General features: G+C 37.4%; 1 protein-coding gene across 1 annotated transcript in view; it reads right to left on the bottom strand.

Annotated features, from left to right (window-relative positions):
- HNMT (histamine N-methyltransferase) overlaps nt 1–3,665 on the bottom strand; it is a 48,707-nt gene extending 45,042 nt beyond the window's left edge. The window contains exons 1-2 of the mRNA XM_027835613.1: nt 3,481–3,665; nt 409–461 (exon numbers count right to left, since the gene is read on the bottom strand). Of these exons, the coding sequence (XP_027691414.1) occupies nt 409–461; nt 3,481–3,617 (190 nt within the window). The 5' untranslated portion in view covers nt 3,618–3,665. The remainder of the gene's footprint in view (nt 1–408; nt 462–3,480) is intronic.
- Nucleotides 3,666–25,335: the final 21,670 nt, after the last annotated feature.

Raw genomic sequence — 25,335 nt, forward strand, 5'->3', positions numbered from 1 at the left:
TCTATCTATCTATCTATCTATCTATCTATCTATCTATCTATCTATCTATCCATATCTTAATCTGCTTTATTATTAGTATATGGACTTTTGGTAAGGAAACTCTTTTTAACAACACAAATAAACAACTCTTCTTAGAAAGTTGTCTTAGCTACTGAGAGGTTAAGTAACTTGTCAAAGATGGAAGGACTAGAACCTAGATCTTTCTGGCCCTAAGACCAGCCCTCTATCCACCAAGGTAAGCTAACTCATCATTATCATCATCAAGAGGAAGGGAATAAGATAATTCAATCTGCCTGATGAAGGAAAAGAAAAGGAATTACTATGACATTAACAACATTTCTATTGAATATAACCATGGTTCTTTACATAACAATGTGCAAATCATAAAACACAATTCTTTATTCATACCTGCTCCACCACCTATGCTTAGAATGTTAATTTCTGACTTTGTGTCTCCAATCCTGAAAATAAAAGATATTTACATATTTTAAAATGGGTGCTAGGTGCTGTGGAAAATCTGATTAGAAAGTTTAGTTGTAGATAACACAACTCCTCCCCTTCCCCCCCAAAAAATATGGAACAAAATCTCTACAACTGGGAGCAAAAAACAAACAAAAAACTTTGATGTTTGTCTCCTTCAATAACTCAGTCCCACAAACATTAATTCAGTGCCTCTTGGTAAAGCGCTATACTAAGTAATGAGGACCTCACACAACCAACCAGTCCTTTTCCTCAAGAAAGATTGTGCATCTTTGGATACAGAGAAGAATTTGGAGAGGCACTAGGAGATAAAAGGAGGAGTGAACTGAATGATCCCTAAAGTCTCTTCCATCAATGCTATTCTATGACTTTCCTATCTGGCTTTGGGCATGTCCCTTTGCCTCTCAATGTCAGTTTCCTCATCTATAAATTGAGAGAAGAGGAACAGAAGAATCTGTGTGGACATGGGAAAGCTGACCTAATCAGTGAGAAGAAGGTTTCTATCCTGGGTTCATAGGACTTAAGATCAAAAAACTTGGAGTGAAACCTCATGAATTTCTATTAAGTTGATATTTTTCAAATCATGTCAGAACATTCAACAAGATCCTTCACAGGTGCCTTCCTTTATTCAAAATCTACTTCAAACTTCTCTCCCAAGGAGACTTCCAGCCCAAATATCCCTTTGCTTTTATCACCTAGCATTTTAGGGCAAACATGCATATTGCTTTTGAAAATTCCTAGGTTTTTTTTGTTTGTTTGTTTGTTTGTTTTGGTTTGTTGTTTTATTTTGTTTTTAACCTGGACTCCTGTCATGTACACCCAATGAGAATGGACATCCAGTGAGTACGGTCACTGTTATCTTTTATTTCCTTTGTATGAATACAAATAGCCCCACTGCAAATTCTAGGTGATAAATAAATAAATGAAGAAATGAATGAATGGACAAATAAATCAGTAAACAAACAAACAAGTTAATAAATAAGCATCTGGTATTTCCATGCAGTACATCATCAGGTTGTGAATAACAGTACCAGGCCTGTTTCACATCATGCATTCTATACTTGCTACCTGTATGACCTTGGACAAATCACTTAACCTCTCTGGGACTCGGTTTCCTTGAAAGTTAAAGGAATGGGTTTGACTAGATGAGCTTGAAGGTTTCTTCCAGCTGTAGGTCTGTGCTCTCTCTATATAGCCCATATATAATATATTCTATTATACTTCCATAAATATTTTTGGGGGTTTGTTTTCTATTGGGGCACTCCTTTCTTGTATGAGTTAGACTAGATAGGAACTAAGGTTCCTTCCAACTGTCAAATTCTGTGATTCTATAATATGCCAAGGCTCTGTAATTTCTTTGATATGGAATACTGACTCCACGAACATAGATCACAGCCCATCCACAACTTAAATGATGGTCTTAAAGAGTCACAGGAGTCAAAAATTCATCCTCTTAGGCCTAATCTGTAGATGAATTTAGTTAATTTTCACTAGGCTGGTGCTATGACAACAGACCTACAGTCTGTCACCTAGTGTCTAATGGAAGCCTCTCTACCATAGAAAGGCTTGTCAAAATTTATGCTCTGCTGGCATAACCTTCCAGAATCCAGCCTCACTTAAATACCGGGTAAAGAATTAGAGTAGGACCTTAATATTCTATCACAAGGAAATAAAATGCCATTTTTACACTGAACTCCTGGGACATAACTGTTTTGTCCCTAGAAAAAGAAAACAAGCAAGGCTTGGGAAAGGCAAAGGGGATCCTATTAAAATTCAAGCCAAGGACTCCCTTGTCTGCTATTGTCAGACAGGCCCAATGACAAAATTTAAGAGAAACCGGAGTGAAAACCAGGGAAGGAGAGAATTTAGGGATTTGATGCAGCTATAGATAGGATCTAAGGCTCACCCATTTCAGTATCTTTTTCCCTGGCCCCAACCCAACACTTGTGTTAATGTATTGAAATCCACATCCCCAAGGCAGGAGATTTGATTATCTTTAAAGTTTAGGATCTAGTCCTCTCATAATGCTTATCAGCCCCACCACAAATTGAACACATTCATCACCAAAAAAAAAAAAAATGAACCTCATGGATTGTAGGGGAGTAAGTCTGTTTCACTGATAATGGGGAAACTCTCTTTTAAAGGGTCATACAGCTAATACCAACCTGAAAAGTAGACATTAATGATTTTTCTTTTGGTAAATGATAAATGAAATGATAAATCATAATAATATATAAGGAAACATATTTAAATGGATATTACTAAGGCTAAGGGGCACCCAGTCCTTTTCAGTGGCAAATGCTATTTAATGACTGTTTAAAATTCAGGTTAATCCAGAAAACATAAATGGAGGAAACCCTATCTGGGACCTGGCGATAATATGAATGATCTTTGTTCAGTAGAAACAGAACTGAACAGGTACAACCAATACCAGGAGAGTTAAAAATGATGTCCAGTGATAGGTCAAACTTTAGGCAAGTGGGAAGGGAGGGGGTTGGTGAAAAGAAGGAAGGAAGGAAGGAAGGAAGGAAGGAAGGAAGGAAGGAATGGAGGAAGGAAGGGAGGGAGGGAGGAATGGAGGGAGGAGGGAAGGAGAGAAGGAGAGAAGGAGGGAGGGGGGAAGGAGGGAGAGAGAAAGGAATGTAAATATATGAGTTTAAAAGCTTTTTATCTTTTCACCCCAAAAATGTACTCAGTGCCTGGAAATTGTTAACTCTTATCTACGACTGGCTGGAAAGGCTCCAATTGCAAACTCGGCCATTGGGTGGAATGTCTAAATGTAAGGTTGGACTGAAGCCTTTTGGTTGGGGGAGGGGCGGAGAGGGAGGTAGGGGACAGGGAGGGGTGGGAAGAGAATGAGAAGCAGAAGCAATCCGTATCTCTCCCCTAGCCACGGCATGCCCAGCCTCGGTTCCTCCCGCAGCATGCATTGATCACTTTGCACGGATTGTGGTTTCCCAGGGGTCTGTCCTTCTGGAGAAAGCGTCTGTCTTTTGTTACCTTGCTATAATGCCTGGCAGCTTCTCCTCAATGAAATTCTGCATGCACTGGTGCTCCGTGGAATTAGCCAGAAACCGGCGAAAAGCTTCAACGTATCTGCCATGATCAGAAAACAAGCTCCTCATGGAAGATGCCATGTTTGGTTTTCTGAGAAAGGCAGAAGGGGAAGGGAAGTTTCTCTCTCCCCTCCACCGCTCCTCCTCCTGGCCACCACCCTCTTCCCATCCCCCAGCCCAGAACTTAGACTTGTGGGGAGCAGGTCACCAGTGGCTGCCACTGGAGCGGGACTCATTGGCATATAAAATGCCCCACTGGAATTGGTTCCAGAGACTTTAACCCCTGCTGAATTGTTATTTTAGTGAAAGGGAGAAAAGTAGTAAAACCAGGCAGTAAATCCCACTGCTGAAACTTTGGTTTCAAACCTCAGGGGGCTTTTTTGCTAGACCTATAAAACCCAAGATTACTTTGGCTTCATTTCCTATTTCTCCTGTGGTTGTCCCAGCGAAGTCAGCTCCAAGTAGAAAAGCTAAATATCTGAAAAAGCCAAAGAAACCTCAAACTTAGGAAAGCATTAGCCATTATGGATACAAAATCATACACTAAAAGCAGGATGGATGGATTTGTTGTCTCTCTCCAAACCCTTGGGGGAAAATACTGTCTTTTCTAATTCTCTGAATGGAAAAAAGTTCAACAAGTGACATTTTAATGTTAATTTGACCTTTAGAAAAATTGATATGATATGAAAAATATGGAACTTGGATCATATTTCTGCTAGTATCTTTCTTTTTTAAATAGAAGACTAGTCTTGGAAAGCTGACAAGCAGGAAGAAGTGAAGTCATAACTAGGATTTTTTGCAGGGGAAGACAGACTTAGTTGGGGACTGTTAGGGGAGCAGGACACCAGGATATGAAGAGGAGACAGTCAGTTCAGTATACTAGGTGCTGGAGAGACTACCATGATAAGATGGAGAAGGCAGATGCCTCACTTGGTTGTGTGTTGGGGTTGGCAGTAATACTGACTTCAGGCCACTGCTGGAACCCAGATGACTAATGTTGCAGGGCAGGAGCTCACCCCAGCATGGCAAAGGATTTCAAGTACTTTCAGGCCCTTATAGATTTTGTACCACGGGAAAAAAAACCAAGATGCCTCACTCTAGATGTGCTTAGGTAAGATGATATAATGAGCTGGTGAAAGAAAGGAGACTGGCAAGGGAGGTTGGGGGAAATAAGTGTTGCTAGTAATTCCCAGGCCTAAAGAGATGTTCTGGATTCAGTCAAGCAAAGTGCTGGCCTGTCTAAAGCACACTTTATTTAGTGCACTCATAATCTTTATTAATTCATTCAATCAGCTAGCATTTATTACCTATGATGTACCACATGCTATATTGTCTGGTGATATATAGAAAAAAAAAATCCCTTACTTTAAGGAGCTTACAATCTACTGGGAGAAAACTACATGTACACAGATAAATAAGTACAATGTACATAAAAAGTAAATACAATTTCCCTGGAGAAGACACTAACCAACTGGGTGATAAGAAAAAGCCTAGCCTAGAAATTGTCTTAAGTCAAATCTTGAAGTTAAGAAAGGGATTTTAAGAGCCAGAAGAGAAAGGACAGCAGAGAGTTTTTAGTATTTTAGTATCTGGCATTTTAATGGTATTTTAGAATTCTTAACCCTGTAAGAGAGCTTGTTGACAAGTTCACCCTCTTACCAAATACACTAACCCCCACCTTGCCCTACTCCTAAAAAAATTTTAATCTTCCCAGGATTGAGCATTTCTAGTGAACTCATAAGGAAGTACATTACACATTTAAACAGCTCTAGTTGGTTGCAAGTTCTTCCTTATATGGTATCAAAATCTACTTCCCTATAACTTCCATGCACTTGTCCTATTTCTCCTTTTGAAGCCATATTGGTTAAATATCACTGTTTTTTTTTTCCTTCAAATATTTGAAACAATATCAGTTTTATCTGCCCCAAGCTAAATATGCTATAGTTTTGGGGGTTTTCCCTCCATTATTCCTCATGATATTGTTTACAGACCTCTTGCCATCCTGGTTGGTTATAGTATCCTGTGTATTTTCAAGTTTGTTGGTTTCTAGAATTGGTATCACCGTGATACAGTATGATGATGGGATTATTACAGTGTTTGGTCTGAACACAATGCTTCTGTTACTGTAACATAAGATTTTCATTATTTTTTTTAGGTTGCTACATTCACACAGTACAAAGGATTATAAAATGATAGATTTGGAGGTGGAAGATTTCAGAGGTTATCTAACCCAACCTCCTCTTTTTACAGATAAATAATAAACAAAGGCACATAAAAATGAAGTGACTTGCTTAAGGTCATGCAGGAAGTAACTGACAGAATCAGATTTCGAGCTTGAGTTGACTCATATATGTAGAATCCGCAGACAGCTAAAATCCTAGGGTCCCGTCCCCATTATTAGCTGTTAAGCTTGTATCTTTCATCTTCTTGTACAGTTGATTCTTTGCACCAAAGCACAGAATTTTCTATTTATCACTACTAAATTTCACATCATTAGTTTATTCTTACTAATCCAGATCTTCTAGAATATTGCTCCTGTTAGCCAACATATCCAGAAATTAAGTATAAGTGCATTATCAAAACTTCATATAGACAGTGTGACAGAATGGATAGTCTTGGAGGAAGGAACACAAGTACTTTCCCTGACACATGTTAATAGGATGGCCTTGGGCAAGTCTCTTCTCTTCTTTCTTATCCAGATGAGATTCTAAGATTACAGGTTACTGTTCTACATTAATGGATGGAGTACCCTCATCAGCAGTTCCTCATTCTAATGAAATCATAGGCCCATCCACCCCACTCAAAAGAAAAAAAATTAAGAGAAAGTCTTTATAGGATCATAGAATTTCAGAACTAAGGAAGGAACTACAGAGGCCATCTAATCCACCCTCCTTGTTTGACTGAAGTAAAGTGACTGGCCCAATGTCACACAACAGTAATCAGCAGAATTAAGATTTGTACCCAGGTCATCTGACTCCAAATTTAGTGCTTCATCCAAGTCTTTGACCAAAAATAAATAAATAAATAAAAGTACCACTAGAGGCCTCTCTTTAGATTGACATCAATTCATTAATTGACACACACTGAGTAAGGTTGTACAAAGAGCTAAAACTGACCTAACTGTAGTATTGTAAGGCCCACATTTCTTAATTCTATTAAAAAGAATCTCATGAGAGTGTCTCTCAAATGGTGTGCTGAAATCAAGCACATCTGTGGTATTCCTTATCTTCCAGTCCATTAAAAAAAGAAATGAGATTAGTTTGGCCTGACTTGGTTTTAGTAAAACATTTCCTTCTCTAAGTTCTCATCCATTTAATACCTATTTTTAGAGTTTTTTAAGAGCTCAATGTCAAGCTTACTGGGTTTTAATTTCTGGAATTAAGCTTTAAACTATTTTAAAACATTGCATTGGACATTTACCTCTGAGACAAATATACTTTGTACCCTCTTCCCTCAGGGCCAGGCCTGCTGCATCTCCAGCTTCCTGAGTTCCAGGGTAACCTGAGGGGTTGGGGTGTCTCTGTTCTTCCACTGCCATCCTCTGAACATGCAGGGAGTATATCTCAGATTTAGCTTAGTTCCTATATTGGTTCCACCAAATTTATATCCCAAAGCAGCAATACTACTGGATAAGTTCTTCCAGTGAGCTGAGGTTCCTGAAAATCACTTTTTGCTTCTTGAAGCATCAGTGCTAGGCTAGCTGCAACACTGGCTTGGGTTGTAATTCAGGGATTCTTGTGGCTTTCTCTCCCAACCAAATTGGTGAATCTGTTTCTTATGCCTAGAATGGAAAAGAATAAACAAAAAGTCTAAGGGAGTTCTGTTTCTTAGGGTCCATATGGCTTCAGAAAGGGAAAGTCTCAGGTTCTTTCCTGTCCTAACATGGTATCTATCTCAAAACAGTTACTGTGAGTTACTCCAAAGGCAAATGGAGTAGAGACAGATACCCAGAGAAGACTCAGACCCCTTAGATGTTAATAAATAGTTCTAGCTGCACAACCCCCATCAAAAATGGCTCCTCCCAGCATATAGTTAGTCAACTGAAACCAGTTTCATAATAATCTCTCCAAGGGACTTTCCTTTCATGTCATCATAATTCTCCAGAAGCAGTTGCCTAACATCCTCCTCTTGGAGGATGCTCCTTAGTGTCCTCCATGTGGAGAGATGCCATCTGAGCAAGCTAATGGGGTATGTGCACATACTAGATGCTTATCCCATCTCTATTCAACCTTCTAGCACTTTTTTGCTTTTGTTTTTACATTTTTATTTGTTATATTAAACATTTATTAATTGATTTTTAATTTTCAATATTCATTTCCACAGAAATTTTCTCCCCATCGCACCACTCCCCCATCCCAAGATGGCATGCATTCTGAATACCCCTTCCCCTAATCTGTCCTCCTTTTTATCACCCCCTCCTTTCTCTTATCCCCTTCCCCTTCTATTTTCCTGTAGGGTGAGATAGATTTCTATACCCCATTGCCTGATATCTTATTTTCCAGTTGCATGTGAAAAGAATTTTTAACATTTGCTTTTAAAACTTTGGGTTCCAAATTTTCTCCCTTCCTCCCTCCCCACCCATCCTCAACTTGATACAGGTTATAGATGTGTAGTCATGCAAAACACTTCCATAGTAGTCATGCTGTAAAAAACTAACTATATTTCCCTTCCTCCTATCCTGGCCCCCATTTCTTCTATTTGCTCTTTTAACTCTGTTCCTCCTCAAAAGTGTTTGCTTCTTGATTCAATTCCCTGAGGACTGCCCCAAGTCTGCGGAGGCCTCGTCTTTGACTGCGTTTCTATGCTGAATTGTTCTCCTCTCCCAGCCTGAGAGATATTGCACCCCAGCCTGATGCAATAGACCTTTCCAATCAACCATCCAGGTTGTCTTGGGCTGGAAATTTGTTTCACTCTGTGCTTTTGTAGGTTCTACTGCTCTAGAATTTCTTTAGAGCCATTTTTACAGGTATTTGGGGGGGTTAGGGGAAGCTCAAGAAAGTCACTGCTTTTATTCTGCCATCTTGGCTCTGCCCCCTCTAGCACTTTTCTTTCCCTCATTCTATGCATCCTTAAAGATCATTGACAGTGGATCTACAATCAAATCTGTAGATATCTTCAGGAGCCTCATATATGAGGAGGCATCATGGTGTAATGGAAAGAACTATGGTGGTTCAAATCCCTGCTCCATAATTTACTACTCATGGGTCCTTGAACAAGTCACTTCATGTCTCTGGACTTCAGTTTCTTCGTCTGTAAAATAAATATGGTGGACTAAATTACCTCTGAGGTACTTTTCAAGTCTAAATCTTTTCTATAATTCCTCAGAATGAAATCTTTACTTTTTTTTCAAGCAAGTTGGGTTCTTTTTTTTTACTATATCTTAACTTGTTAAAGAATTAAAAGAATCTTCTATCTGGAGAAGGTTTCAGAGGCTATTCATACCTTAACAAAAATCTCCTCTACAAAACATTCAACAAATGCATCTAGTGAGGTTGAACTCATAATTTCATGAGGCAATCCATACTGATTCTGGATAGCTCTAATTGTTAGGAAAATTTTCATTATATTAAATCTTCCTCTTTGCAGATTTGCTACAAATTAACTCCTAATTCTGCTTGTTAGGGTCAATCAGAACAAGTCTGATCTCTCTTTCACATGATAACCCTTCAAATAATAAAAGATAGCTGTTATTCCCCCTCAACTCCCCCCCACCTCCCAGTTTTTCCTTTCTATAGGGTAAATATCCCGAGCTCATTCAACCAATCCTCATGGCATGGTCTTAAGGATCACATCATCTTGGCCTTCCTCCTATGGATACTTTCTTGCTTATCAGTTCTTTCTAAAAACTGGCACCCAGAAGTAAACACAATACTCAGGATGCTCTGACCAGGACAGAATTCTGGGATACTATATGAAATTCTAATTAATTTGTGGAATAATGAAAACAGGCAGGCATGCCTGGTCCTTTGGGTACTAGCTGGGAAAGAACATGATGGCAGTGGGAAGGAAGGCTGCAATCACACTTTAATAAGGAACAAACAGTATAGGGGCAAATAGCACAAAAAGTACAGAGACAAATGGTGAAAGAGGGGTGGGATATAGAGGCTCACAGTGTGGGACCAGGATAAGGTAGTAGAGGAAAGCAGCATTGGGAAGAAAAGAGGCAGTGGGAAAGTCACTAATGTAATCATGCATCTGAGTTGAGAGCACTGGACCTAGATGGAGATGATAGAAGAGTGTGCAGTGGACAGGATTTTGAAGTCTCATCTTTATAGGATTTTGTTGGGGGATGGACTCTTATTTGTGCCACCTCATTAACATATTAAAATCATCTCAAAGTTGTCAGTAAAGCTCTAAAGTTAATATATCCATGTCATGTCAAAGTTATCAACAATATTTGGTAGTCTTCTGGTGTTTCTGCAGATATCTAGGACTTATCTGAGGTTTATGCACCCTAATATAGGGGCTTGGATAACTTCCCTTGATTTAGCCCAGGGATGGGGAATCTGCAGCCTTGAGGCCACATGTGGCCCTCTAGGTCCTCAGGTGCAGCCCTTTGATTGAATCCAAACTTCACAGAACAAATCCCCTTAAATGGATCTGTTCTGTAAAACTTGAACTTAGTCAAAAGTCTGCACCCAAGGACCTAGCAGGCCACATGTGGCCTTGAGGGTGTTATGTTCCCCAACCCTGATTTAGTCCATAGTTTCAAGATGTGATTTTTTTGTCAGTATATAATACAGTTCTGCTCCTGTGATCTTTGAGATGGTCTGTCCTTGACTTCTAAATTCTACTTTGCAATCTTAGTTCCTACTATTGTTAATTTATACTGTCTACTTATAAACTTACTTATTATACTGTCTAGAAGTGGGATGGTGGTTGGGGGACCAGAACAAGATATAATTTAACACTGTCATTTCTTTCATTCTCAAAAAATAAATATTTCTTAATATAGTCTAAAATCATTTTGGCTTTTTTTTTGCTGACTTATCTTGTCCTTGCATTCTGATAAAACTCCTGTATTGACTTTTCAGATGAATTGCTGTCTATTCACATCTCCCCTATCTTGTACTTAGGAGTTGATTTTTTGATGTCAAATAGAAGATTTTACCTTTATCCATATTGAATTTGACCTTATTCTCAACTTGTTGCTCCCATCCCCCATATTCAATCTGTTGCCAAGTCCTGTCAATTCTATCTTTACAATATCTCTTATGTACAGCTCCTTCTCTCTTATGAAACTAGCGCCCCAGTGGTTCAGGCTCTCATCACCAAATGCATAGACTATAGAAATAACTTTCTGGTTAATCTTCTTGACTTAAGTTTCTACCCACTCTAATCCATCATATATTCAGCTAATATGAAATTGATCTTCCTAAAGAGCAGGTCTGACCATATTACCTGCCTATTAATTAAGCTCCAGTTGTATACTGTTATCTCCAGGATCAAAAATAAAATGCTGTCTTTGGCTTTTCAAACTTTTCATAATCAGACTTCTTCCTACCTTTCCAGTCTTCTTCCACTTCACTCCATTCCATGTATCTTTAAATGGTACTGGCCTTGCTGGTCTTTTCACAAGACACTCAAACTCCCAACTCAGTGTATTTTCATTAGTTTCCATGCCTCCTTCTTCTCCCTCCTCCAATGTCCAGAATGATCTCCCTCCTAATCTCTTTCTCTTGGTTTCACTGGCTTCCTCCAAGTTTCAGCTAAAATTCCACTTTCTTTAAGAAGCCCTTCTCAGTCCCCCTGAATGTGACTGCTTTCCCTTTGGAATTAGCTTTAATTTATGTATATATCTTGTTTATACATACTTGTTTGGATATTGTCTCTCACATTAGAGTATGAACTCCTATCTCTAGCACTTCAAATAGTATTTGGCTCATAGCAATTAAATGTTTCTTGACTTGTTGAATTAGTCTTAGTATTTTAACCTGTCAATATTTTGGGGGAGATTATCATTTCTCAATAGAAGGGCTCTACCCCTCCTAGCTTTGTCCCACATCAGCCTTAGTAAATATAACATTATAAATTTCTATATAAGTCATTGAGAAATGTTAAACAGCACAGAGTCAAACAGAGATCCTTAGGGCATTTCTCTCTAGACATTCTTCCAAATTAACATTGAATCATTAATGACTATTCTATGGGTCATTAATGTGGACATTTCTCTAATTACAAATTTATGTAACTATGGAGTTATCTAGCTGATATTTCTCCATTTTGTCTATAAGAAATAACACGAATGATTCTACTACTTTGATTTGCTAAAATCTAGTTAAAATATTTTTTATCACATTCTGTTTAGTGATTAGTGATTAGGATTAGTGTTATTGTACTGAAAGAAATGCTAGACTTGAATAAATAGTCTCATTTAGCCATTCTAGATTTTTGCAGGAATTGAAGTTAAACCCACTGACATATAGTTTGCTGACTCTATTCTCAAAAAATTAGAGCACTGTTTGTCCTTCTCCAGTCCTATGATACATCCATTTTCCTTGATTTTTCAGAGTTCACTGACAGTTGTTCGACAATCACATCTACTAAATCTTTTAGTATCCTTAGATGAAGTTCTTTTGAGCCTGGAAACTTTAATCCATCAAATGCAGATAGCTGTGCTCTTTCTATCCCCCTACTTATCTTGGGGATCAACTTCTTATTAGTCATTTTTGTTTTGTCCTTTTCAGTCCAAAGATCATTTTTCTTGGTAGAGAAAACAGAAGTGATATGAAAAGTGAGCAGTTCTTATTTTCTACATTCATTATCATTTCTATCTACTACAACCAGTGGTCTTATCCCTTCTTTTACCTTCCTCTTCATTATTCAAGAACAACTCTTTTAATTTTCATTAGAATTCCTTAGTACCGGTAGCTCATTTTGAATTTTAGCATGTCTGACAAAATTGTTACAGGGTCATCTCATGCTGTTGCACTTGTCCTCTTTGGGTATCTTCACTTCCATTTTAATACTTTTAAAATTTTAAGTTTGCAACTTAGTTCACTTTTCATCTACATTGTTATTTTTGCACAGTTCCTCCTTTTCTTCATCAATCAGGCAGTCCATGGACATTACTAATTGCTTACCATATGCTAAATACTATTCTAAATGTTGGGGATACAAAGAGAGGCAGAAAGGGCTCCTGCTTTCAAAGAGCTTACATATAATTCAATTCATCAGATTTTTTTTCTCTATAAATTTTCAGAATTTCACTCTTGAGAGCTTCCTATTCCTCCTGGGCAGCCTTCTATGGAATTTTATTCTATTAGATTCTTCTTATCCTTTTTTTTTTAACCCCATGTCTTGTCCATCTACTTCAGGTCTTGGATACATGTCAAACTATGTCTGCTTGTCCTTGCTATTCTTTTTTGTCACAAAATCTAAGCCAGAGTAGTCGCTTTCCCTCAAGACTGCCATTATCTCCACACTAGCAAGCAGCAACCATCTTGGATTTGATTCTCTCTTAACGACACTTTCTACTTTTTCCAATTTCAAAAACGATGTTTATTGATGGAGAAGATAGAAACAACATTTAGAATTCAATTCATAGTTATTCTTTGTTATTTTTTTGCTCTCAATATAACAAAGTTCTTTTATCTTGCCTTTTGAATTAAAATGTTTTGCTTATTCTGCTCTTTGGAATTTTTAAAAAATAATATTTTTAAATATCTGTGCATTTTTTTGTCTTTAATTGTGGGTTCTTACTGTCACTTGCTATATGTGTGTATTTTTTTGAACATTAATGACCAAAAAAAAAAAAAAGGTCAAAATAAATTTTGTCAAGAAGATTCTGGGAAGATGGAGGAGTAGGTCTGAAAATCTCAAGCTCTCAAGATTTTCCTCCACAAAAGAGATGAAACAGGATCTCAAGGGGAATATTGAGTAGTAAAAACAAAGAAGAGTAGGGGCAGAACTGGGGTCCTCCTGGGACAATTGAAGAAGATCTGAAGAAAAATCTCAGGTCAAAGTTTGTTCTCTGTGAAGAGTAAACACCTCCAGGCTAGGTCCTAGGTCTGCTTAAACAACAAGTGATAAGCCCTGGGGTTAGTTGGGTTGGGAGACTACCTTGGCCCCAGCTTCAGGAACTTTTATCTCCAGGACAGTGAGGGGTATTGGGTGTCTGAGCCAGGAACGATTGAGGGAATCTCTGCTGACAAGGAACACCAGATCCATTTGTGTTGTGGAGAAGGGGTGAGTCTTGGTTTCAGTTCCATGCCAGAGGAGAGTCTGAGGTCAGAGACACCATCCTCCATACTCCAGGACTAGAGGTGATTATAAAAACTAAGCTACTACAAATAAAAAGAAAAAAAAATTGCACAGGCAAAGGAGAAAGAATACAACCATAGAGAATTACTATGGGAATAGATAAGACCAGGGTTCATCTTCAAAGGAGGATAGTGAAGCAAAAAAACTCTCTTCTACCCCAAAGGTGACATCAAATGGTCACCTGCTCAAAAAGAATTCATAGGGAAAAAAAAGGCTTTAAAAATCAAGTGTGAGAGATTGAGGAAAAACTAAAAAAAAAAAAAACAATCCAAGTAAAACAAGAAGATTATGAAAAGAAAGCCAATTAGAAAAGGAGATCCAGAATCTTAAGGAAGAAAATCACTCTTTAAAATCAGAATTAGGTAAGAGGAAGCCAGCAAAGGTAAAAGAGATCAAGAAATAGTAAAACAAAATAAAAAATATGAAAAAAATAGAAGAGAATGTGAAACATCTTATAAGAAAAACAACTGATGTGGAGAACAGATCAAGAAGAGAAATATAAGAATAGTGAGACTACCTGAAAACTATGATAAAAAAATTAATCTTGATACAATAGTGCAAGCAATAGTTAAAGAAAATTGTCCTGAAGCATTAGAACAAGAGGGGAAAATAGAAATAGAAAAATCTACCAATCACCACCTGAAAGAGAGCCTATGAGGAAAACTCATAGGAATATTATAGTCAAATTCTGAAACCCCCTGCTCAAGGATAAAATATTACAAGCAACAAGAAAAAAAAATTACATATGGCCATGCCACAATTAGAATCACAAAAGACCTAGCAGTGGCAACACTAAAGGATCACAGGTCTTAGAACACTATATATTGAAGAACAAAAGAAGTGGCTCATGGCCAAAATTATCATACACAGCAAACCTAAGCATAATCTTGAATTTAAAAAAATGGACATTTAATGAACTGTCAGACTTTCAGGACTTTGTTAAAAAAAAAACTGAACTTAATAGAAGATTTGACATACAAGAACCAAGAAAAATATAGGGTACATACCAAAGACTAATTACAAGAGACTCAATAGAGACAGACTGTTTACCTTTTATGTATGTAAAATGTAAAACATATGTCTAAGATTGTTATAAGTAATTGGTTAGTTTATAAGAAAGATTGTGGTGGACCTGTGTATGATATGACTTTAAAAAGTAAAACCATTTAGGAGCAGCTAAAAAGAGTAATTATTTTATACAAATGAGGTGTGAGAGGAAGAACTGACAGGACATAGAGGAATTAGATGGGGGAGGAGAGCTGTCAGTTCTGGAAACCTACTTTCATCGGTAATGGGTTCAAGAGATAACAATATATATCTATCTAGAAATGTATAGAAGTATTCTAAATTCAGAAAGAAATAAAATGCTAAGGGAATAGGGAGTGGGGAGAGGATAAGGGAAGGATCTCTAGAGGGGAGGGTGAGGGAATAGGTTGGGGGGGTAGCATAGAAGTGTGTTTAGATTAATGGGAATGGGAGGAAAAGGGAGGGATCCTTAGAGGAAGAGTAGATTAAGCAATAGGAAGCTAGGTAGAGATTAGAGGAGATAAGAGGGTTAGGAAATAAGAGATATGCACAAACATAAAAAACAAAGATCAGAAGTAGAATTTGTTAGTGAAAGTATGTGTCTATCTATATGTATATATGTATATCTCTATATAAATATGTCTGTGCTTAATTGTAGCCTTGGTGGGGGAGAAGTGGGAAAGAACAAAATAAAAAGTGCATAGCAGAAAAGAAAACTAAGAAGGAAGCAAAGAAAAGATGGACAGTTCTTAACACAACATGTAGTATTTATTATATAGGTCTTCTTGAAATGGAAATTTGTTGCTATATATTTTGAATCCTCTTTTATGTTCTGCTGTGCACATGACATGCTTCCCCACCCTTTTCTTATTTTGTATTTAAGTTTCAATATTAAATATATATGTATATGTATATGTGTATATATACATACATATACATATATATATGTCCAGTTTTGTTTTGTTTTTTAGCCTGACATTTCAGAGAATTCCATTATCTCTTTTCTTGGATAAGAGGAATGAGGATACATATGCACGTATCAGAGTATAACCTTAGCAAGTCAGCCAGGATAGTGGCTAGTGTCATAGTGCATAGAGGACTAAACTTGAAGTCAGGAAGACCTGAATTCAAATCCTACTTCAGGAAAATATTAAATGTGACTTCAGGAAAATATTAAGTGGCAAGTCATATCATCTATCTGAGCCCCAGTTTCCTCATATGTTAAATAAAGGAATTAGACTTGATGGTTTCCAAGGGAAATTTCCAACTCAGAATCTATAATCCAATGAGCTCTGCAAGCCCAATTTCTTTGATATATTATCATCACCTACTTCAAAAGATTGTTGCGAGGATCAGTTGAGATAATGTATATAAAGGACCTTGGAAAATCTTAAAACACTATCTGAATGTTTATTATTATTCCATTTGCATGTGATCTGCTCATTTTAAAACTGGCAAGCAGGATCCTCAAGAGCAAAGAAGAGCTTGATTCACTAAAAAAAAAAATCTATGAAGATCACTTCAAAAATAATTTCTGAGTTTAAAATCAGTGGATTCAAAAATCTATTTTTGTTTTGTTTTTCCTTGAGCTAACACAGAAGTTTTCTTAGAACTAAATGAGAAAGACCCAAAGGGTCATCTGGTCCGGTTCTCATCCAGTTTCTGCCTGGGAAAGTATGATTATCCTCAGTTTAGAGATGAGTCAACTGAGGCCCAAAGAGGTTAAATGACTTGCTAGAGCTCATCCAGCTAGTAAGTTAAATAACTATGAAATGAATAAAATCTGAGAAGCCATTTGAATTTTTTTTAATTCACTATTTTTGTACTTAATTGTTCTTAATTAGATTTTTTTAATGTAGTAGAACAAAGGCAATGGTATACCAAACCAAACTGTCAAACCAAGAAATATGGAGAAGACAAGGATACAAAATAATCCTAAGAGCTAGAGAAGAATAACTTGTAACAGTTTTAGAAACACAAGGATTACAAAAGAAAAATGGATTCCAAAGAGGGAGTGACGAAACAACATAGGGAGAAAGGGAGGGCAGTAGAATAAGTTTAGGATATGTGCAGAACGGGATCAATTAAAAAGTAACCTAGAATGACCTAGACCAAAAGACACAACCACAAGGGGACAATTGGCAAAGAACCAGACCCTGGAAAGCCAGGGGAAACTACACAGCTGTCAGAGCAGAAGATGTAGAGGATTCATTAAACAACTAATTTCAAAGAGTCCCAAGGTCACATATTACAAACCTGCCAACCACCAATGACAGTAAGGAAGCATATTAGGAAGACTAGTCAGGGAGCCAAGAAAGAAATGGGTTTTAGTAAGTCTAAGATATAGAAAGTAAACTGGTCCTTTAAGATGCTTCTAGGGTTTGTCAGGTTTATCTGCAGTATTTTCAATATATTCCCCAATAAAGGCTTCCAGGTTTATCAAGTTATAGAATGTTAGAGCTAGGAAGGCCTTAGAGTTTATCTCGTCTACCACTAAACCGCTGTCGTTGTAGATGAAGTTAAAGCTGAAGAGATCAAGTGGCTTCTCAAGATTACACAGTGAACACAAGGCAGAGCTGGGACTAGAACCAGAATCCAGCCTGTCAGTCCAGTGTTACAAATTTCCTCTATCTCTTACTCTCAGGAAGCCACAATTTCTGGCATAGAGAAGAATCAGGAAGGGCTTAGAAATTATCACAAATAATTCAGCTCTTCTTGACTTTATGACATCACTTCAATGTCATTTTTGAATCCTAGCCTCCTGCTACTTGAGGGATCCTACAATCTAATTTGCTAAGGCAATTTCTTGGACAATGCCAGATTTAGGGGTTGCCTTGTAAGTAGCTTTGAGTTGGAAAGTTTGTGGACCTGACCTTTCATTGAGAGAAAGGGAATTTCTCAGGCAGGCAAGAGAAGAAGATAGTGTTCATGGGCCCTGGTTCTATGAGGAGCTGCATCTTAGGATCAGAGTGATACGGAGGCATCAAGGATCTAAATGATCAGCTCATTTCAATAAAACTTTTCACTCAAATTTTATAATGAATTATTTGGACAGAGTAGGTTCCATGCCTATCTGGAAGCCCCAAGTGTGTTTCCCTTCTGGAACAGTGCAATTCCTCAGAGATTGTGAGTTTTAGGGGTGTCAACAGAGAATCATGATGTCACCTATCTAACAGCTCTCAGTCCATTTCTCTTCTGACCTATGGAAATAGGACTGAATCTGGAGGACCTTCAGATTCTGGGGAAAAGTGGGTCCCATCAGAGAGATGAAGGAATTGCAATGATTATTTTATCAGCTATCATATATGCTTTATATGTTTTCTGCATTGTTCATGAGTTCCTTTGAGTCTTTTGCTTTTTTTGTATTTTTTTAATATGGAATGCCATCTATCTTGAAGTTAAAAAATGCATCACTTACCTTATTAACTTGAGGAGGGATCCTTTTTACTCATATCTTGTAGAGATCTTGATAAGCTTTATTTTGAAATTTCCCCAGAGTAAATCCTAGAAGGATATAATGTGAGTCAAAGGGAGAGTGACCTTTTGAGCTGCCTTCAAGCCCAAAACCAGTCCATATGAGCCCAGGACATGTGGGTGCTGGACCTGGACTCCAAAAGAGGAAACCAATTAGTGCCACATTGTCATTATTATTCATTCATTTCAGTCACATTCAACTCTACCTCTCTCTTTATGGGGTTTTCTTGGCAAAAGTGGTTTGCTATTTCCTTTTCCAGCTCATTTTACAGATGAGGAAACTGAGGCAAACAGGGTTAAGTGACTTGCCCAGGGTCACACAGGTAGTAAGTGTCTGAGGCTGGATTTGACCTCAGAAAGATGAGTCTTCCTGACTCCAGGTGTAGGCTCCATCTACTTTGTCATTTAGGTGCCCTTAGGCCAGGCTACAGTTAGCTATCTTCTCATGTATTAATTCTTTGTCTCCTTACCTAGATTGTATCATAAGAGAAGTCTTATAGTCTTTTGTACCCACACCTCATTAGTGTCCCCATTAACATTACAAGCTTCTGTAATAGATAGATACCTTAGATCACTTAACTTCCCCTTCTCATCATCCTCTACTAGAGTATTAATATTTTTTGAAATGAATCAAGAGGAATATAGAAGTTCATGGTTCATCCATGCTATAAATTGGATATCTAGTGTGGGAGATTTTTATGGAAATTCATTCCTTGTTTGTATATACGGCTTGATGTAGGGATACTACATAGGTTACTGCAAGGTAGGTAATAACAAATGTTTCAGAGCCATACTACCTACCTCCATTTTCACTCCCTCTACTATCCATGCCACAAAACACTGCGGGGTTTCCCTAACTCTGCATTCCCATTCCCATTAGCAAGAACCTATGTTCTCACTTATTTGCTAACTCTCAAATCTTAACCAGCACTGACTTGCTCTCTAATGTCACATGAATTAACTCCCAGAAGACATTGTTCTCTCCTACTCTGATCTCACTATAGCACACACCCAGAACAAAATTATTTCCTGCTTCTATACCTTTGGATACTCAGTTCTCCAACTGCTCTCTCCAGGCAATATGGACCAAGACCTAAGGTTATTTTGTCTTATGCAACATGTACCAGACCCAAGGTATGTTTTCTATTTTTTTTTTGATTTAGTATTTTTATTTTTCGTCAATTACATGTAAAAAATTTTTTAAATTTTGTTTTTAAAACTTTGAGTTCCAAATTCTCTCCCTCCCTCCCTCCACATCCCTCCTCATTAAGAAGGCAAGCAATTTGATACGTTTTATATGTGTAGTCATGCAAAACATACCCATAATAGTCATGTTGTGAAAGAACATATAGACAAAAAACTCAAGAAAAATAAAGGAAAAAAAATATGCTTCAATCTGTATTCATCAGTTCTTTCTCTGGGGGGATGGATAGAATTTTTCACCATAAGTCTTTTGGAGTTGTCTTAGATTATTGCATTGCTGAGAACAGCTAAGTCATTCACAGCAGATTATTTTATAATATTGCCATTACTTTGTATGCAGTACATTTCACTTTGCATCATCACACGCAAGTCTTCCCAGGTTTTTTCTGAGAGCATCCTGCTCATCATTTCTTATAGTACAATAGCATTCCATCATAATCACATACCACAACTTGTGCAGCCATTCCTTAATCCAAAGTATATTTTCTCATATGTTTAGCTCTCCTTCTCAACCCTAACCAAGAATTACATAAATTTGCTTCACTTTGTAGGAAACCCAGCAATGGTATTGGTGGTGGGAACTGGGAATAATCTTACATGAGGAAGCACATCTATGCCTATTTTTCCCCCTTCTCAGTGTCTTGAGATCCAGGCAACCAGAATATACTCAACTACATTCCTTGTTATACCAACATTTCACCTGATCCTCTGAATTACTGACAGCATAGTCAGCTTTGCAAGATGAGTGCCATTTTAGAAATACTGGCTCATAGGCTTGGGCTAACTTTTGCTTTCATTGGCTGGCTAAAAGCAGTCTTGAAGGGGGACAAAAGCTGGAGGTATCATTAGGGTTATTGTTAACAGCTGTTGCTTCCTGCTCCACAGATCATTTCCTTTATCTTTCTGATAAAGGTCACAGTGCTATTTCCATGAGGCCATGCTAACTCTGATCTAACACTCTCCAGTCTGCTACCATTTCCTCTCCTTCCAGAAGGACATTCCTGCCTCCCACAGTGCTGGCATTATGCCTGCTTAGTTACTGAATGTGGCAATGTGAATTGTGGCAATTGTGAATGTGGAATGAATGATAGCATAAGTCAGATTTTTTAAAAATCACTTTATGATATGCCAAGTATTTTTTTTAAAAACTATTTTCACCCCATGTGTCTAATGAAGTGCTTCAGAAGCTCCACCAGAGTAACAGATCCATAAAAGGAGCTACTTTAATCAGTTTCTTTGAGATTAGGATTACAGATATATTTGCTGTAAGTCAAAGACTATTTCTGATGCCATCTGGCTTTTGTATAATATGTCCTGAAATAGCTCTAGCGTAGGCTATCTAGCCTTGGCCTCCCTCATTTGTGAGCCCCTTGAAAGTTCTTTGGTTCAGTATTCAAAGCCGCAGCTCATGAGCCTCAATCAATTTTTTTTCTTTTACCAAACCAATTAGAAGGCATATTAGTTTGAAGCCAATGGCGTTTAATTAACCAACATAACACAACAAGTGACACACTCTATTCCCTCCATAAACAGAAGGGATACATTTTCTCAAAGATTCCCACAGAACTAATGGAAGGAAGACCATATATAAAAGAGAGCCCATGTGAAAGGAAACTATATGGCCAAGGTAAAATAGCTAGAACCCTCTTAATCTTGGATACTGCTGTTTCCTCCTCTCTGGAAGATTCTCTGATTTTCTCTGCTGATCTAGTGATTTATTTAAATTGTGAGTTACTGTGGAACAAGTTGGTTATATCTGGGCTATTCTTTTTGTTATACTATGGATTGCTCTTTTGAGGTGCTATTATCTGTTAGTTGGTGTCTCTGCTTGGCTTCTCTTTTTGGGGCCTCTCTTGATTTCTACCACTCCTGGCCTGCTATTTCATTGTTCCTTGTATGTATCACTTTCTCTACAAGGAGAGATTTTGACTCTTTTAACCATTGACTGGATGGATATTTTGCTTTTTTATTTTTTTGAATCAAACTCGCATTTCTATACAACCAACAAGGAAAAGCCAGCAGAATCTATAAGGCTTAGATTGTCAATATTTTGAACTCCTCTGCTTTTTGACTTGAGTACTGCTCTTTGAACTCACTCTGCTCCTTGGGTCATGATAAACATATTCTTTGTTGACTACTTCTACATTTTGGATGTACAGCTCTCTATCTGTTCTCTAAATTGCCAATCAACATATACAAGACACATGTCATTTGTCGCCATTTATATCTACACAAATCACCTTGGGAGCTTCATTTAGTAAGATTGAGGGTGGTTTGGCAGAGTGCAATTTTTTACTTTTTTTCCCCCTTCATTTCTTTCAGTAAAGAAATTGCTATTATCCCTTTGAAAGCAATGAGAGTAATCTATTCTCCAATTGCCTAAAAATTGGACAAAAAATACAGGTCATAAAGAAGAATTCTGCTCAGCTCTGTGCCAAGACATATAGAGTATGATGGACACAGGGTGTCACCTTCTGATGAACCAAAAGGACATAGGGCAAGGTATGAAAACACATTTTTGCCACTGTTAAGATCCCAAGGATAATCAAGAATAGTTTGCAAGTTAAATCAGAGCTAGTTCCTATATGAATTAAAAAATGAACTCAAATATGACGATGAAGAAACTAAGAAGTAGTATCAAAAACAAAGATTGCCTCCTATAATAATAGATAACATTTATAATACACATATATTATATACATACACACATATACATATATTATATATACATATGTATACATTTGTGTATGTATATGTGTGTATACATATACATATTTATGTGTGTGGATATATATGTATATGTAGATATAGATATATAATAACTTCCTATGTGTCAGATGGACAGCTAAGTGGCACAGTAGATAAAGTGCTGGGACTGGAATCAGGAAGACCTGAGTTCAAATCTGGCCTCTGACATTTACTAGCTGTGTGACCCTGGGCAAGTCATTTAACTTTACGCAAATAAAGTTTGCTATAAAATGAGCTGGAGAAGGAAATGGTAAACCACTCTAGTATCTTTGCCAAGAAAACCCCAAATGAGGTCACAAAGATTCAGACACGACTGAACAACAACAAAATATGCCAGACACCATGGTAAGTGTTTTACAATAGTATCTCATTTGATCATCACAACAACCATAGGAGGTACGTGCTATTATTTTCATTTTATGTATGAGGAGTCTGAGGCAAATAGAACAACTTGCCCAGGGGCAAACAGTTAGTAAGTGTCTGAGGCTACATTTGAATTCAATTCTTCCTGACTCTAGAACCAGTGTTCCATGCACTGTGTCACCTAGCTGCCCTATGATTCCCCTATGTTAAGCACCAAAGAGCAATGTCCACCCTGGAAAATGACTATTGAAAATGATTATGATACTTGTCACAAACCTTCCCAACATATTATAAGCATAATGAATAAATAACTTGTCAAAATCAGCATGGATGAGCATTGTATGAAATCTGCACATCACTTGAGAATTGGATAGGGCCTCCCATTTAATCAGCTAGAAGTCTGGCTTAAGAAAATGACTGAGAGATTTTACTTCCAGTTGTGTGCACCTAGCTATTTTAAAAGTAAATTCTAGTTTTAGAATAGACTCAACTATTTCTAAATGTAATTGCTAGGCAAACAAAAGGGTGTAAGTTCATCAAAGGAATATTAAAAGTTTAGTTTTTATTTTTATATATTTAACTGCCTTTCAAAATTAATTCAATATTTTACAAATATTTATTAATTGCTTTCAGAGTGTCAGGTATCATTCTAGTCTCTGGGGATACAATGAGGAAAATGAAAAAAAGTCCTTGTCATCAAGGACCTTATATGCTACTTATACTTTGGGATAGCAAAGTTATCTTTCTGTTTGCATTTAACAAGAAATACCTTATGATCTTAAAAAATGAATAAGAAAGAATCTAGTTGGAAGAGAATGTTTAAGATTCCATTTTGCTCTACTGAATCCATTGTTTTATTTCTTAATAATAAAGCAAATAAAATCTGTGAGATTTTATTCTCTCTACTCTCAATTGATTATGTAAATGCAATCTGTTGTAGAAAAAAATCTGTAAAAATCTTATCTCCTGCCTTTTCGTATCTTCAACAAAGATACCCTCACTATAGCATAAATTATTTCCACAAAAATTTCATAGAGATTAAAAAAGCCAACCATTTGTTCTAGTTTAGGCTGAAATATTAGAGTAACTCAAATCCCAAAGCCCACTGCTATGGGATTCTTTCCACATTGGTGGACATCAATGCCACACAAGGCGATCCTGTGTGAGGGACAAGGCAGAGTTGGTGAGAGCTGAGTTCCATTCTCTTGAATCTTGCCAATTTCTTTGGGTTCTGCAGTTGCTTTGAGTATTTCTGACTTCCAAGTTCAAGAGAGAAGATAGAAGATGCCAATTCTACTTCATGTTACTAAAGGGAGAATAAGGTCAACAAGAAGTTAACATGAGAGGTGCATGAACATCTCCAACATGTCCCTATCCCCAGCTTCTATGCTAGAGATTTCAGGGAATTTCTCCTTTGAGTGAGACCTCTCTCTCTGTCTCTGTCTCTCTGTCTCTGTCTCTGTCTCTCTCTCCCTCTCTCTCTCTCTCTCCTCTCTCCTCTCTCTTCTGTCTGTCTGAATTATCTTCATCCCAGTGGGAGACCTCCAGTTTATGAAATTGTTTTGGATGAGCAAGAGCAAGGTGTGATTTGCCCTTTTCCCTTATGTACATTCCCTCATGCCAGAAAGTAATGTGGTTAACTGGAAAGAGTCCATCCATTTCACAGTCATGTACCTTTGGATGAGTCACTTAGAATCATAGGGAAACCCCCCCCCCCACCCCTCCACACCACTTCATATTGACTCTAGAGATCATTTAATCTGATCTTTAATTGATACAACAATCGTAAACATCCCCGAGAGATAGTGACGCAGACTCTGAGTGAACCCATCTAGAGAAACGAAAATGACTATTCCATGAGCTAGCCCATTTCATTTTCAGAGTGTTCTAATTGGCAGAAAGTTCTGTTATACTGAAGTAAAATTTGCCTCACAATGACTTCCACCACTAGATTCTGACTCTGCTTTCTGGAATCTCAAAGAATAAGTCAAAATTCTCTTTATCATCGTAGCCCTTCCAATATTTAAAAACAGTTATGTTTTTCCTGACCATAATAGGTACCTCAATAAAAACATCTTCATTTTTTTCACTAAATTGTTCTTTTTTGTGTGTGTTTATCTTTCTTCAAGAGGGTTTAGGACTGGGAATTTTCCACATTGAATGAAACAGGATGACTGAGCCAGCAGCAGAGCATTTCTCTCTTGGCTATCATGGTTTTTAATATGTGCTGTTGCCAAGTGTGCATTCTTGTCATTTTCACGTGGCTCAGAAAAAAAAAATGACTATTGAGTTAGCATTAACTGTGTGAATGTTGTATAGTGGAAAAATTTGTAATTATCAAAGGATAACTAGGTGGCACAGTGGATAGAGTGATGGGCCTGAAGTCAAGAAGACTCATCTTTATGAGTTCAAATCTGACCTCAGACATTGACTACCTGTGTGACCCTGGGAAAGTCAATTAACCCTGTTTCCTCAGGGCAATGAGCTGGAGAAGGAAATGGCAAACCACTCCAGTACTTTTGCAACAACAAGCAAATAGGGTCATGAAGAATTGGACATGAGTAAACAACAACAAAAAGGTTCCAGTTCCAGCTGAACTTCATACTCCCTGTATGACCTTTTGTCAGCTATATAACATTTCTTGTATTCATATCTGAAAAGAGGGGTTTAGACTAGATAATCTCTAAGGTATCTCCCAAATCTAGATCCGTGAATTTATGGT

This window comes from Vombatus ursinus, unplaced genomic scaffold (assembly GCF_900497805.2).
Source record: "Vombatus ursinus unplaced genomic scaffold, bare-nosed wombat genome assembly UNPS02014816.1, whole genome shotgun sequence".
In the NCBI taxonomy this organism is placed as follows: domain Eukaryota; kingdom Metazoa; phylum Chordata; class Mammalia; order Diprotodontia; family Vombatidae; genus Vombatus; species Vombatus ursinus.